The 15,977-nt window shown below is 35.7% G+C and overlaps 1 protein-coding gene across 1 annotated transcript in view; it reads right to left on the minus strand.

The window, feature by feature from the left end:
• ATG3 (autophagy related 3) overlaps nucleotides 1-15,977 on the minus strand; it is a 28,687-nt gene that overhangs the window by 10,801 nt on the left and 1,909 nt on the right. Inside the window, exons 2-6 of the mRNA XM_029215391.1 lie at nucleotides 14,456-14,497; nucleotides 10,794-10,843; nucleotides 6,820-6,890; nucleotides 5,368-5,475; nucleotides 185-234 (exon numbers count right to left, since the gene is read on the minus strand). Of these exons, the coding sequence (XP_029071224.1) occupies nucleotides 185-234; nucleotides 5,368-5,475; nucleotides 6,820-6,890; nucleotides 10,794-10,843; nucleotides 14,456-14,497 (321 nt within the window). The remainder of the gene's footprint in view (nucleotides 1-184; nucleotides 235-5,367; nucleotides 5,476-6,819; nucleotides 6,891-10,793; nucleotides 10,844-14,455; nucleotides 14,498-15,977) is intronic.

Consider the following 15,977-nt stretch of genomic DNA (forward strand, 5'->3'; position numbering starts at 1 on the left):
GCACTGGGAAACAGCAGTTTTGGTATGTTGATGTAGAAAAATGAGAGGGAATAAAATAGCTGGAATTTAAAAGAGCTTGATAATAAATAGAGTTTGCATAAAAATGATATGAATAATCTCAAAATAAATATACATGCAAATAACTAGGTCACCGAATTTAGAAACATAAGTAAACAACCAGTACCTTGCTTTCCAGTGTAATCTCCTTAACTGCTTCGGTTATTCCTGCAATACCTGTTTAAAATTCAGCAGAATATAACTAAAATTAAGTTGTAAACATCCTCCATTTACCTGATTTAAGAAATATAAAAATACTTAATATTACCTAAATTCTCAAAGTTCTCTGAAATGAGGAGGCAATGTTAGCAGCACTTTCACAAATGAACTCTAATAGGAATAAATAATCCCAAAGGCTCCTTTCATATTAAAAATAAAATTAAAAATTTTAAATACCAATTTAATATTTTACCATAAATTATCCTACTCTATCATTCCTCATTCACTATTCTTCACTTATTTACTTTCCTTGTGTGAGTCTATCTAAATAAATATTCATCCTCATAAAATGAACAGATTAAGAGATTACAGGAGTCATACAGGGTTGGTCAAAAGGTTCATTCGGTGTTTTCCATAAGATGGCTCTAATAGCATTTAGTTATCTAACTTCATTCCAAACAATTTTTTTAGATTGTACGTGACAGCTGTCATATCAGCATGCATTTAAAAAAAACCATCAAAATTGGTGAATTTTTGTGTAGCCATTTTACTGTTGAGGATGGAAGAAAAACAACATTTTCGGCATATTATGCTTTATTATTTCAAGAAAGGTAAAAACATAACAGAAATGCAAAAAAAAGATTTGTGTAGTGTATGGAGAAGGTGCTGTGACTGATCGAACATGTCAAAAGTGGTTTGTGAAGTTTCGTGCTGGAGATTTCTCTCTGGACAATGCTCCACGGTCAGGTAGACCAGCTGAGGTTGATACTGATCAATTTGAGACATTAATTAAGAACAATCAACGTTACACCACGTGGGAGATAGCCAACATACGCAAAATATCCAAATCAAGCGTTGAAAATCATTTGCACCAGCTTGGTTATGTTAATCACTTTGATGTTTGGGTTCCACATAAGATAAGCAGAAAAAACCTTTTTTTTTTTTTTTTTGGCTGCGTTGGGTCTTTGTTGCTGTGTGCGGGCTTTTTTTTCTCTCTAGTTGCGGCGAGCAGAGGCTACTCTTTCTTGCAGTGTGCGGGCTTCTCACTGCGCTGGCTTCTCTTGTTGTGGAGCATGGGCTCTAGGTGCAAGGGCTTCAGTAGCTGCAGCATGGGGGCCCTAGAGCACACGGGTTTCAAATTCGTGGCACGTGGGCTCTGGAGCGCAGGCTCCATAGTTGCGGCGCACAGGCTTAGTTGCTCCACGTCATGTGGGATCTTCCTGGACCAGGGATCGAACCCAAGTCCCCTGCAATGGTAGGTGGATTCTTAACCACTGCGAAGTCCCTGGAAAAAACCTTCTTGACTGTATTTCCGCATGCGATTCTGTACTGAAACATAATGAAAACGTTCCGTTTTTAAAAGAAGCAGTGACGGGCAGTGAAAAGTGGATACTGTACAATAACGTGGAATGGCAAAGACTGTGGGGCAAGCGAAATGAACCACCACCAACCACACCAAAAGCCGGTCTTCATCCAAAGAAGGTGATGTTGTGTATATAGTGGGATTGGAAGGGAGTCCTCTATTATGAGCGCCTTCTGGAAAACCAAACGATTAATTCCAACAAGTAATGCTCCCAATTAGACGAACTGAAAGCAGCACTCAGTGAAAAGCGTCCAGAATTAGTCAACAGAAAACACATAATCTTCCATCAGGATAATACAAGACCACATGTTTCTTTGATGACCAGGCAAACACTGTTACAGCTTGGCTGGGAAGTTCTGATTCATCTGCCATATTCACCAGACATTGCACCTTGGAATTTCCAATGATTTCAGTCTTTACAAAATTCTCTTAATGGAAAAAATTTAAATTCCCTGGAAGACTGTAAAAGGCACCTGGAACAGTTCTTTGCTCAAAAAGATATAAAGTTTTGAGCTTCCCTGGTGGCGCAGTGGTTGGGAGTCCGCCTGCCAATGCGGGGGACGTGGGTTCGTGCCCTGGTCTGGGAGGATCCCACATGCCACGGAGCGGCTGCGCCCGTGAGCCATGGCTGCTGAGCCTGCGCGTCCGGAGCCTGTGCTCCGCAACGGGAGAGGCCACAACAGTGAGAGGCCCGCGTACCGCAAAAAAAAAAAAAAGATATAAAGTTTTGGGAAGATGGAATTATGAAGTTGCCTGAAAAATGGCAGAAGGTAGTGGACAGAAGGGTGAATACGTTGTTCAGGAAAGTTCTTGGTGAAAATGAAAAATGTGTCTTTTATTTTTATTTAAAAACCGAACGCTCTTTTTGGCCAACCCAGTATTTATATTTAAACCTGCACTGAAATTTTTTCAACAAGATACTGGTTATACTAAATATGCTATTTAGGGGCTTCCCTTGTGGCGCAGTGGCTAAGAATCTGCTTGCCAATGCAGGGGATACGGGTTCGAGCCCTGGTCCGGGAAAATCCCACATGCCGCGGAGCAACTAAGCCCGTGAGCCACAACTACTGAGCCCATATGCCACAACTATTGAAGCCCGCATGCCTAGAGCCCCTGCTGTGCAACAAGAGGAGCCACCGCAATGAGAAGCCCGTGCACTGCAACAAAGAGTAGCCCCTGCTTGCCGTAACTAGAGAAAGCCCACGTGCAGCAACAAAGACCCAACACAGCCAAAAATAAAATAAATAAAATAAATTAATTTTTAAAAATTTAAAAAATATATGCTATTTGCTTCAGAAATCCTGGACATTCAGAGGTAGTAATATCATATCAGATTTATATGGACTTTTTATTTTACTGTTTCTATATCTTATATAAGCCTTACAAATCTGTAAGGCAATGATTTCTCCCTATAAAGAAATGAAGTCTCCAGAAAAAGAAAGTAATTTGCATGAATCTCACAGACAGTTACATGAATAATCTGGGACTCAACCCACACCTTTTTGGTTCAATGCTCTGTCCAGTGCACCTCATTAAGCAACTACCTTGGAACCTACTTATCTCAATGAAAGGGACATTAAGCAGATGGCAGCATCATAAGTCAGTTAAATAATATTTCTAATTCAAAATACCCATCAGTGTTCTCAATTAAATAGTTCAACAAGGATGGGAAATATTAAAGAAAAAAACCCCCAAATACAAAATATGCTTTGCTCCCTTGTTAATCTTCTAAAGCTTTGACATATCTGTTCAATATATCCAAACCAAAGAATGACTCATTTCCACAAATGGAAAATGTCACAATCCACAGCTCTAGCATAAAACTTTTACTTCACAGTAGTTTTTCTAGAAATTATTTTATGATAGGTATGATTATTTTATAACAGTAAAGCCCAAATATTAACGTAATAAATTGCTATTACAAAACAATTCACTGAATCTACTACATAGAAACAAAAGAAAATAAACCTCTTCAATCTGTTTAAATATAATGTAGTAGTATCCCATTAAACCAGACTCTCCTAAAAGTAGGACATACTGGCAAAGAAAAAGACAGCTCAAATGATTCTAATGAAGGTAATACTCTATAAGGCTGTGATGGTTAATTTCATATGTCAACTCAACTTGGGTAGGTTATTGTGTCCCATAGTTTGATCAAACAGCAGCCTAGATGTTGCTGTGAAGGTATTTTTTAGATGTGCTTAACATTTAAATCAGTATACTTAGAGTAAAGCAGATTACCCTCCATAATGTGGGTGAGCCTCATTCAATCAGTCAAAGGCCTTAAGAAAAAAGACTGAGCGCTCAAGAAGAAGAATTAATTCTGCCTCCAGACTGCCCTTAGACTCCAGCTGCAGCAATCAACTGTTCCCTGAGTCTTCAGGCTGCTGGCCGGCCTGACCTGTACATTTCAGAACTGTTAGCTTCCACAATCACATATGCCAATTCCTCAAAACAAACCTGTCTATATCTATATCCATGGTTTCTCTGGAGAATCATGACTAACACAAGGGCTAACAGAAATAAAAGAAACCTGAGAGAAGAAAAGCAGTGATGAAGCAAAGGGAACTGAGGTGAATAAAGAACCAGGCACCTAGCCTTGTGAGTCAGCTGGAAGCACTGCTTTAAGCCAATCAGAATATAGTTTAAACCTAAAATTCTAAGGGTATCTCTCATAAACATTACTTAGAATTTATGTACACCACATCAAATGAAGTATAATACTATGTTGCTTTCTATGTAAGAAAATGATGCTACTTGTCTTCTGTCAACATGGCAAACATTTCTTTAGTTGCAGAATTTCTGTAATAGATTTCTGTCAATCCAATCATTCCGGCACCTGCTTATCTCTGTGATGAATGCCTCTGTAAATATGTACCTGGATTTTGGGGTAGGGGTTATGGAATACAATACAACTAGACAACTTGAGAAACTCACTAACTTGATATCAGAAATACAGTGCTATAACCAATGGCTCTATTCAGTCAACAGGCAATTTCCTACAGATGTGCTACTCATATTTCCCAGTCATGTGAAGACTAAAGCAGAGCAGCTAAAAGATTTTGGAAAGATCCAGGGGAAAAAAGAAAAGTCCAACAGCACTACTCAGTGGAGAAGAGAGGATGATTTTTGAAATTATTTTAAGAAGTTGTTCAATCTATTTTCTCTAGGCCTTGACATGACAATATTCAACTCATTAAGGAACAAAAGAGCTTCAAATCAAGGAGCTCAATTCCTAAATCTGTTTCTATATCATCATAAGGAAATGATGGCAGTATCCTTTACTCAGAGAAGAGGAGAAACAGACTTAATGAGGTACTTTTACCTGTGCAGATTATTTAGCCCTCTGACTAGTGCAGTGAGTATCAACTGAGAGTAGCAATTTTGCCCCTCGCAGAATATTTGGCAATGTCTAGAGGCTTTTCTGGTTGTCATAACTGGGAGGATGTGACAGGCATCTAGTGGGTAGAGCCCAGAGATACTGCTAAACATTCTGCAATGCACAGAAAATGCTATGACAAAGAACTATCTTGCCCAAAATGTTTACAGTACTAAGACTGGGAAACCCTGCTCTACCACTACATTTGATATACCTCCTATTCTCTAGGAGTTAGAGGGAGAAAACTTGTTTTTAGTATCCTAGATTTAAACTCAGAACGTATTTATTAAAACTAAGTCATAATATGCCTTTATGTAGCCTTTTTTTAAAAATCAAGGCTGTTATCAAAGATTGTAAAGGAGTTTAAAACAATTTAAACTAAATACATGCCATTCTAATCTCCTCTTACCTGTATTATGATAAGTATCTACCCATCCCCCATCACCATCATCTTCCTCAATGATAGCTTCCAATTCATCTGAATATTCCATCTGTTTGCACCGCTTGTAGCATGGCACTATAAAAAAAATCGCAAAAACAGTTACTAGGACATAATCTGCTTCCTATAAATCCATTAAAAAAAGAGAAAGTTTATTCTATAAAATATATTTCTGCCACCAAAATATTAGGTAAATATTATATTTTACTTCTAATAGGAGTACTTAATTTAAGAGTTACATTCAACCCACAAAATTATTTGACCACACTTATCTTTCCCTAAATAGCTTTGTTAGAAGACAAATACAAAGGCTCTACTGGGAGTGTTCTATATATTCTCTACCCTGATGATCTGTGAAGATCAACAAAGCTGAAGTCAGAGATGACATTGTTCAACCTCAGGCTAATGAATAATATACTATTTTAACAGCTTTACTCTCAGGACATGGAGGCACCACCTGTCATACTCGGAGGCGGTAGAGGTGACCTCTGGTTTGCAATGCTAAAATAACTTTCAACATGTATTTCATAATTCATATTTAAGCTCCAGCTATTCATAATGGATAAGCCAGTTTAAAGTTCACTAACCTGCTAAACTTTACTCTCTTATACAAATTGGTGCCAAGTTTTTCATATAGCAAATGTATCGAATAACAGGTATTATAATTCATATAAGCCTAAAATTGAAAAATTATAAGGTAACAACATTACGACATGGGGTCAACAAAATGCTATTAATCTCCTGATTTTTTTTAAAATAAGCAAGATATAAATGACCAATCCTATCAAAAAATATACTGTAGGAAATAAAAAACTGATGTTTGGTACATGTTTTCCCTTTCCTATAATGAGCAAATTAGAATAGAAATCAAGGTATTGTTATGTGATTAGATAGGGACTGTAACAACGTTTTGATGTTGTTTTCAAATTAGCTTCATAAATAACTTCATAAATACCTGTTTCAGAAACATTTTTGTGCCTATAGGCAATCTTTCAATGACACAACGGACAATAAAATCTCTAGCTTTGAGATTTTAGATATCAAAGATAGTATCAGTTATACTTTCCATGAAAAATTTAAGTCTAAAGATGATTAAAATAGCTAAAAAGATTATGATTATGAAGTCTGCTTAAAAAGCCCAATGAGAAAAAAGTCCATTTTGCTTAAAGCTCTTTTCCTTCATATCTTAAAACTAGACTTTTTTGGCAAAAAGAAATAACAAAAAGGAAGGAGATAAAATCAAGTATGGAAAAAATACTCTACCCATAGAAAATCCAGAGTTTCATTAAATTTCCAAATTTCTGTATGAGGGAAGCTGCAAGTACCGCTTTAAGCATGAATTAAGATCAGCAAGTGCTAAGGTTTTTTAAAAAATGTAACTCTTTGCGCAAAATTAACTAATACATACAACATAATTCTTACCATTTTTGGTGACCAAAAATTGTTTGCCTGATGGTAGGTAAGCCTTCACTTTCAATTCCTCTCCTGTAGCCCTTTAAAAAGAGTGAAAAGCACCAAAATACAAAAAATATTTTAAAAGACAAAGACAGAAGGTATCACATGTTAATCTCAACACTACACAATCTACACCCCTGAGAAAATTATTTTAGGACTGGTTTGGGAAGGATGCCATAAGTGACATACGTCACAGCAATGAAGAGCACAGCAATATTTATTGTAAGTGAAATGTACCAAGAGATGCAGACAGACCAAAAGAATTTGGATTAAATATTAGACAAAAAGGTAGAATAATACAGAACTATATTATGCAACTATTGTGTTTGCCTCTAACCAAATATAATCTCATTCATATTTTTAATCTTAAAGTACTGCTCATCTGAAGACCAAGAAGAGGCAGAAAAATAGCTCCATGACATTACATAACAAAGTAGGTGGTTCACAAGATCCACATTCCTACCACTGTATTAAAATTGGAACTAAGAGATAAAAGATGCTTTGAATCACAAGATGATAATGTTGAGAATAATGGTTGTAACAAACAAAAAATCCTTTTATTGACTGCATATTAAGTATAGGATCTAGAACTCTAACATGCAGTATTTTTATATAATCCTCAGATATCTAAATACTGAGTAATATTTATATTCCCATTTTATAAGTAAACAAAAGCTTAAAGAAGTTGGGTTGCCCACAGTCACAAAACCAGAAGGTAGAGGAGCCAGGATGGAGCCAAGTGACTCTAGGGCTCCTGCTCTTGAACACTGCTCCCTCTGTGGGTCAGAGCCAGCTATTTGATTTCGGGGGGCTACTGTGGAATATCTCACTAAGAAATTTGTTCAAAGATTCTTCTGTGGGTCACCTAGGGGAATTGGTCAGAGCTAGAGTGGCATGTGGTATCTGTCAAAAATATAAATGAGCATAAATTTTGAGTTCTGCTGCCGTCTTAAGCTTCAGTCTAAACTTCAAACCACAGATTTGAGCATAAGATAAAGCCAGGAAATGTCCTAAAACCATCTGGCAGGCTTCTAGTATCTTTAGACCATTTCCAAGTGTCAAATTCAACAACATCATGGTAATGCCTGAAGTTCTGCGGGAAGATGATATAATACAGTCACGATGGCACCTGTAAACATGAACATATAGCATAGAAATGGTCTGTTTCTAGCACTGATTTAAAATGAATTGCTCCTTTGGCCCCAACAATTTAGCCAGAAGTATAGACGTTGGAGTGTGATATAATTGAGTTCTAAGTTACAATAAAATTATTTAAACCATCACAATTTATGAAATGGAACTATAAACTACTGCCTGCTAAAAGAAGATCCTGTCCATATATACCAACCCCTATAACAATACTATAGATTATACAACTAAACTAACTAGACAACTAAGGGCGTCAACAAAGAAATCTGAATAAAGAAAATGTATATCTATCACACGTGTATTGAAGAAAATCCTTATTTAGTTCTTTTTCCATAGAATGACTATTATCTTAAATTTTATATATCTATATGACTTGAAATATACATATATATTGTAGACCACAACATAGCTAAATATAGTTTTAACAATTTAGGGAAGAAAAAAGTCTAAAATCAGAAAGCTTCTATAATATGAACATAATTTAAAATTTGGAACAGAAATACACATAGGAAAGACAAGGACATAAAAATAAATGAACCTGACATTTCGGCCTTCCTTGGTACATAAAAAACAATGTTCTAGAAGATAAAGAGCAATTGATCAAAAGCAGTAAGAACTATTCGGGATACGTGTTAAGCATAAAAATTAAGGGTAGGTTGGGCATTGGCCAAAGGCTCGGTGACACAAATGCAGTTTCTCTTTGACTTTTTGAAATATTGAAAACAGTCCAGGAACCCACTTTATTATTTTACAGAACCCAAAATGCCCACGGTCCCCAAACAGGGGACAGACAGAATCATGAAACTCACAGAGGGGCAAGGACTTGTTAAAAAAAAAAATTAAGGGTAATAGAAGAGGCCACAGATGAAAGAGAATTCTAACTGTGATTTTAAATAGTTTAATTATTTAAGCTCTTTAGATATTAAGGAAAACATTATCAATTAGAATCTTGTTAATTCTAGAACCCCTGCTCCCAAATCAAAACTCTACCTTTCAACTACAATTGAAAAAGTGTCACTGAGGGGAAAAAAAGGATGTAACAAGTTGAACCACTCATATCCAAACAAGATGATAATTCCAAACAATTCTAGCCTAATTAAAATAGTATGCCAGTATTGGGATCAATTTTGCAGCTACTGCCAGATGCTTTTATCGTAAGTATTCAAAGTAATGAAACTGAAGTTGTTTTAAAACATTCTGTTATTATTCAGATATTTAAAAAACACATTACGAGAACTGCTAGTTGCTTAAATTACTTTATAATTAAAAGAAAAGTTAATGAGGAAAATAAAAATTTGAAAAGTCTGTTACAAGTAGATTTCCAATTAAGACCTTATTTGGTATCATGAATCTCTCAACTTTTGAGCTCATTCCTAAAAAGGGGAGAAACTTTTGAACCTTAAAGAAGGTCTTATGGTAAAGAACCGTAAGATTCTGCAAAATTCTGCATTTATTAATGTCATAAAAAAATCCAGGGCTTCCCTGGTGGCGCAGTGGTTGAGAGTCTGCCTGCCGATGCAGGGGACACAGGTTCGTGCCCCGGTCCAGGAAGGTCCCACATGCCACGGAGCGGCTAGGCCCGTGAGCCATGGCCACTAAGCCTGCATGTCCGGAGCCTGTGCTCCGCAACGGGAGAGGCCACAACAGTGAGAGGCCCGCGTACCGCAAAAAAAAAAAAAATTCAATACATTTGAATTTGAAAAATAAGCTAATCAGGTTCCTTAAAAAACTAAAAATACAACTACCATATGACCCAGCAATCCCACTACTGGACATATATCCTGAGAAAACCATAATTCAAAAAGAGTCATGTATCACAACGTTCACTGCAGCTCTATTTACAATAGCCAGGACATGGAAGCAACCTAAGTGTCCATCATCAGATGAATGGATAAAGAAGATGTGACACATATATACAATGGAATATTACTCAGCCATAAAAAGAAATGAAATTGAGCTATTTGTAGTGAGGTGGATGGACCTAGAGTCATACAGAGTGAAGTCAGTCAGAAAGAGAAAACAAATACCATATGCTAACACATATATATGGAATCTAAAAAAAAAAAAAAAAAGGTCCTCATGAACCTAGGGACAGGACAGGAATAAAGATGCAGATGTAGAGAATGGACTTGAGGAAATGGGGAGGGGGAAGGGTAAGCTGGGACAAAGTGAGAGAGTAGCATTGACATATATACACTACCAAATGTAAAATAGATAGCCAGTGGGAAGCAGCTGTGTAGCACAGGGAGATCAGCTCGGTGCTTCGTGACCACCTAGAGGGGTGGGATAGGGAGGGTGGGATGGAGACGCAAGAGGGAGGGGATATGGGGATATATGTACACATACAGCTGATTCACTCTGTTACACAGCAGAAACTAACACAACATTGTAAAGCAATTATACTCCAATAAAGATGTTAAATATTACTCTTATGAACAGAAAAAAAAAGCTAATCAAAGTTATTAAACTTTTGAAAATTATTTTTTAAAGACCCACCACAAGAACAGACTTAGACACTATAAAGAAACAGGATACTGGTAAAGGAAGTAAGGCATTTATCTCAAAAATCTCCACCTTTCGTGCTAACAGAGCAAAACAAAACAGGCATAATGCTCAGTTTTTCTTCATTTATTTTACTTTAGCAACACTGGAGCACTATTTAATAGAAAAATCTACTAGAGGAGGGTTAAACAGGTCATTCTAATTTTCATGCACTAATCTATTTTGTAAACTGCCAAAATTATGAAGTCACACCTTTATAAACTTTCTATTCCTCACTCAAGAGTACTTACCATTGCCATGTTGGACAGTGGTGGACTAAGTGATCTCCAGCTGCTACAAACTATTGAAGATTTAGAATATGAAAAAAGGAAAAAAGAAAAATTGAACATCATTGAATATAAGGTGGCAAAATACCAAAGGGATCATCCTGTGTAAACTTGATTCAAAATAATCAATTAAAATGCAAACAGCACCAACTTGCTCTACCAGCCTAAAGATTTATTTTTGAATATTTATTAAAACTACAAAATTTTTAACATCCATGAAAATGTATATTAATTTTGGAAGAAAAAATATTGAGTGCTGTTAATTTTTTTATTCAATTGTAATCACTGGATTTAGATAATGCCAAAAGCATACAGTACCATGAAATGAATAAGGGTAACACAACAGGATTTTAAAATGCCAAAAACCACTTTATGGATGAATGAAATGTAGAGCGATTCTTGCTAATGGTTGAAAAGTCAATGAAGATCTTTGAAAAAATTACTAAATAACTACAGGTCTATGATGTAAGAATAGTTTATTACATCACAGTGCACACAGTTTTTCTTCCTCATTTAAAAAAAAATTAAGTAACATCTTATTTTGAAAGCTTTTTCACAATACTAAAGGAATCATTAATAAAAGTGAGAAATGTACTGCCAAACAATGGGGAAAAAGTTAGAAGCTTTTGGATTGAATCAGAAAACACCAAGACAATTAAAAAATTGAATCCTCTAACACATCTTGGACTTTCTGGGCAGGCTGAACGTTGTACAAATTTTTGTTTTTCTTCAGAAATGAAAAACAGACTCAGGAATAAAGAGTTTAATCTTCTGAGAATTTCCATTATACATGAGCATGGACTGATCTTATCGTAAGACAGAAGTCCTGCTTATTCTTGAGAGCAGAAAATGAAAGTCTGTTAAACACAACTGCAATGTCCCAACTCAAGCTATATGCACACATATGTCCCCAATTACTATTTCACAACAGCTCTAACTTAAAATCATGTATTGTTCATGGGTTTATTATACAGCAAAAAATTATATTATCTTTAACCTTCTAATGTCTTTCTGAGAAAAGTATGTCTATGTATGATATTCTGCTTTAATTTGAGAGAATAAAGCTCTATATAATAAGAGTTCTGACAGTAACTTCTTTTAAGAAGATAGATTAACAAGATAAGATTTAGCAGCATACTTCCAACAGTAACTTTACAAAATGTTTCTGTTCTTTTATTTGAATAATTTCTTTACTACTTAAAGGGATTAGGTAAAGACAAAAACCCAAATGAAATCAATACCCTCTCCCCCAGGTTTTAAGCATTTTGGGTCTTTGCAACCAGATGCTGCATAACTCTATGGCTATTGGGAACTAATTCATCATCACCAAAAAAGTATTAATTTAACAAAGTGCAAGCAAAACAAAGAATTAAAAACTTAAAAATTCTTTAATGATACTGCCTTGAGATCACAAGACTCTAATATTTTACTCCCCAGCACCTCTGGTGGCATCCATCGAAAAAATAACAAAAACACTAGAAGATAAGGAAAAATATAAAAGAACATAGAATTGCTATGCTACTAATGATATTTAGTACATGTGTATATCTGCTCTCATTAGCAGTGGCCATTATTATTATTACATGCTTCCTATGTTCAAATGAAAGATTCAAGTTTCTAAATTCTCAATACTGCTTACAGTAGCTTTCTCTTAGTGATTAAATATTGGATAAGACTGAATAACTTTAACAAGGTAGAATCAATATTACCATTCTGATGAACAACTTTATTCTTCAAGCTATCCTCTATTACTAGTACTCTATTTACTCAAGTCATACACATGTTGTACGTTAAAGTATTTTTAGTCAGACAGTACCATATTAGATAATGCCTGTCCTTATTTTTAAACACAATACTTCCACACCTCTCAATGAAAACAAAAAGGTAGTTAGAGGCTGACAGCCAGAAGCCCAGAAACAGTAAGAGAAAACAAATGAACAGATCAACTCAGTATAGTACAGATCCAAAGCATTTTGTCTTCTGGTTTTCTTCCTCTAGACTCATTCGAATCTAATTAAATCCCATAACTGCACTCTATCTCAATTCAGCATTATGTGGTTGGTACCCAGCTGAGCTAGTTTTTGCCTTGCATTTGTTTAAAAATGGGGAAATTCATAAATCACTTCATGATACAATTAAGTGTAAGAGTTATTCATTGTAGGATTAGTAGCTGTTTTAAAATGGTTTGCTTAATTCTATTCAATGACCACAGACTTGTATCTCTAAATCCAACTATCTATTTACCAATTAGTCATTTTCACATAGAGGAGATAAACTCAAAGAGTACAAGAAAAACAGCACACTTTCATCTCTGCTCTTTATTTTAGATACTGAGTTTCAAGAACATTAATGATATCCTTAAGCTCAAAATTTAGTTTTATTTGGCATTCAAGGTATTAAACTCATGATGCCTAAGGCAGACTAGGTTCTTTAGAGAATGTCGAGTCAAAATCCCTCATTTTAAAGATGAGGAAACATGAGGCCTGTGCCTAGATAATTAATTGATTTGCCTAAGTCAGAATAGGAGAAATTAGAGAAATGGGTCTAGAAGGCAGTTCTAGGTTTTATCCATACTATTCTGTGTCTTCACTAAACATGAAGACAATTTTAGATAAAATTTTAGATAAAATTTTCAGTTAAGCACACCATCCTTTGAACTTACAAGGATTTGGGACTGAAGAGATTCCATCACAATTGAAAACTAAAAGATCAGTTAATTCCCTGGCTTGAGGTCTTGGAATTTACAACCAGATCATACAACATGCCTCATTTCAATAAAGTTCCATTGCCAATGACTGGTACTTTTAATGAGAGTTAAAGGTGAAGCTTAAATAATTTACCATTCATTAAGACTAAAAAATAAGTCTGCTGTAACCATAACTATTCACAAAACTGGAGTCCAAAAGGATTTTTAGACCAGAATGTATTTCTCTAAAGACAACAAAATAAACTACCTAAAGGAAAGACAATACTTTTATTATATAGATTTAGTGAACAAGTAAAATGATTCCTCAAAACATAATTCTGTATTAAAAGTATATAAAACACAACTGGCCTATAAAAGAGCCATTTGTTTCAGCATTAAGCAGATTCATCATTGTCTGGTTAGTAGAAAAAGTGAAAGAATGGTGGGAAAAAAAAATCAATGTTAAATATGTAGCAATAAAATATTTAAGCTAAATACTGATAGAAAACTTAATATCCAAGCATTGAGACAAAGTTTCCAAATGGAAAGCCATAAAAACTCATGTTTGGGGTAGAAAGAAGCAAGACAACCAAACGCCAGAATCCACTGCACAGCTCAATATAATACAAATATTAGTGAACGATAAGTCACTATAGGAATCTTTTCCATTTCCTCTCCCACCCTCACTTCTAAATAAAAAGAAATTACAGAAAAATATGAGAAATGACAAACTGAGAGGGAAGTTACATTTTCTTTTATGGGAAATAGAAACTGCTATTATTGTAATTACAATTACAAAATTGCTAATATAGTCAACAGGATCTAATTTTACTCAAATCAAGATTAAATTTCAAGATGTTCTCTTATAAAACACAAAAGCCACCCAGTTTTATGTAATTGTAGAAAATAACAGCTTTATACTGATATCTTCAATACTCACCTCTTCTGGGGTGATAACACCTGTTTCCTTAAACTTTGATTCCTATAGAAAGTAAAAAGAATAACAGTATTACACTCTCTCTCACTTTCAACTGAAAAATGTTTGCGGGCAACTATGTGCTTGGTACCCATCTAGGTAATGGAGCATGTGCAAAAAAACAATCTGTCACTGGTACCTGACCTCAAGGAATACGTAAGTATAAAAGAGGAAACTGACATGAAAATAATCACAATATAATGTGATCAGTGCTATATTAGAGCAAAGCTCTTTGGAAAAACATTCAAAGATTTATACAGGGGCTTCCCTGGTGGCGCAGTGGTTAAGAGTCCGCCTGCCGATGCAGGGGACACGGGTTCGTGCCCCGGTCCAGGTCCAGGAAGATCCCACATGCCGCGGAGCTGCTGGGCCCGTGAGCCATGGCTGCTGAGCCTGCGCGTCCAGAGCCTGTGCTCCGCACGGGAGAGGCCACAGCAGTGAGAGGCCCGCGTACCGCAAAAAAAAAAAGATTTATACAAACATTAAACCTCAAAATAATTTTGTGAAATGACGAAATATCATTATTTTACAGAACAGAAAAACGTCTTAAAGATGTTTAAACATATTACAATTCAGCCAATGTCTCATTTGAGTAATATTAGAAACCAAATCTAGAAGTCCTAAATCACTTAATACTTTCCCATTATTCTCATCTCCACCAAGATATTATACAATATTGTCTCCTCTAAAGCAAGGATGCAACTTACCAAATTTTTCTAAAGTTTAAGTTATACATAAGGTTTTGTGGTAGAAATCTACAAAAATGAAGATTCACTTATGAACATTACTGATTCAAAACATACCAAATAACTACTATATGCCAAGCACTATTTAAGGTAATAGGGACATAGAGTGAATAAAATAGACCATACCCCTCCTTGTCCTCATAAGAAGTTTAAACTCTAGTTCAGGGAGAAAAGCCAAATGGTCATCAATATCAAAAAGAAAAATGGGGCAGAGAGGAAACTGGTCAGGGGTGGAGGGAGAGAGATGGTTATTTAAGCTAGGATGGTAAGAGAAAAAAGACTACACTGATGGGTGACTATAGAGTAGAGACCTTAAGGAAAGGAACCAGCCACAAGGCTGTCTGGAGGAAGAGCATTTCAGGCAGAGGGAAGAGCAAATGCAAAACCCAAGGCAAGAGAGTGCTTGATGGATAACACAGGTCAGACTGGCTTTTAAGCAAAAGTGAACAAGGGCTTTTGCTTAAAATCCAGTAGTAGGTGAGAAAGGACCCTCTACCAAACAAGTATAGGCTTGAAGTTCATTGTAAGGACTCTGGCTTTTACTGTACATGTGCCTTCCAAACCATGATTTTTCTTAATTTTTACTCGTTGGGATAAATCATCATCTATTTCCCAGGGATTTAGCTTTTTCTCCTTGCCTTCCCATGTCTAGTAGGAAACTACAAGAATTCACTCTGTAAACCAACAGTTTGCACAGGGAAGATCAAGGAAAGGGTCATTAATTCTGCTTTCCTTATTAC

The sequence above is a fragment of the Monodon monoceros genome, unplaced genomic scaffold, assembly GCF_005190385.1.
Source record: "Monodon monoceros isolate NGI ecotype Baffin Bay Population unplaced genomic scaffold, NGI_Narwhal_1 Super_Scaffold_11, whole genome shotgun sequence".
Taxonomy (NCBI): Eukaryota; Metazoa; Chordata; class Mammalia; order Artiodactyla; family Monodontidae; genus Monodon; species Monodon monoceros.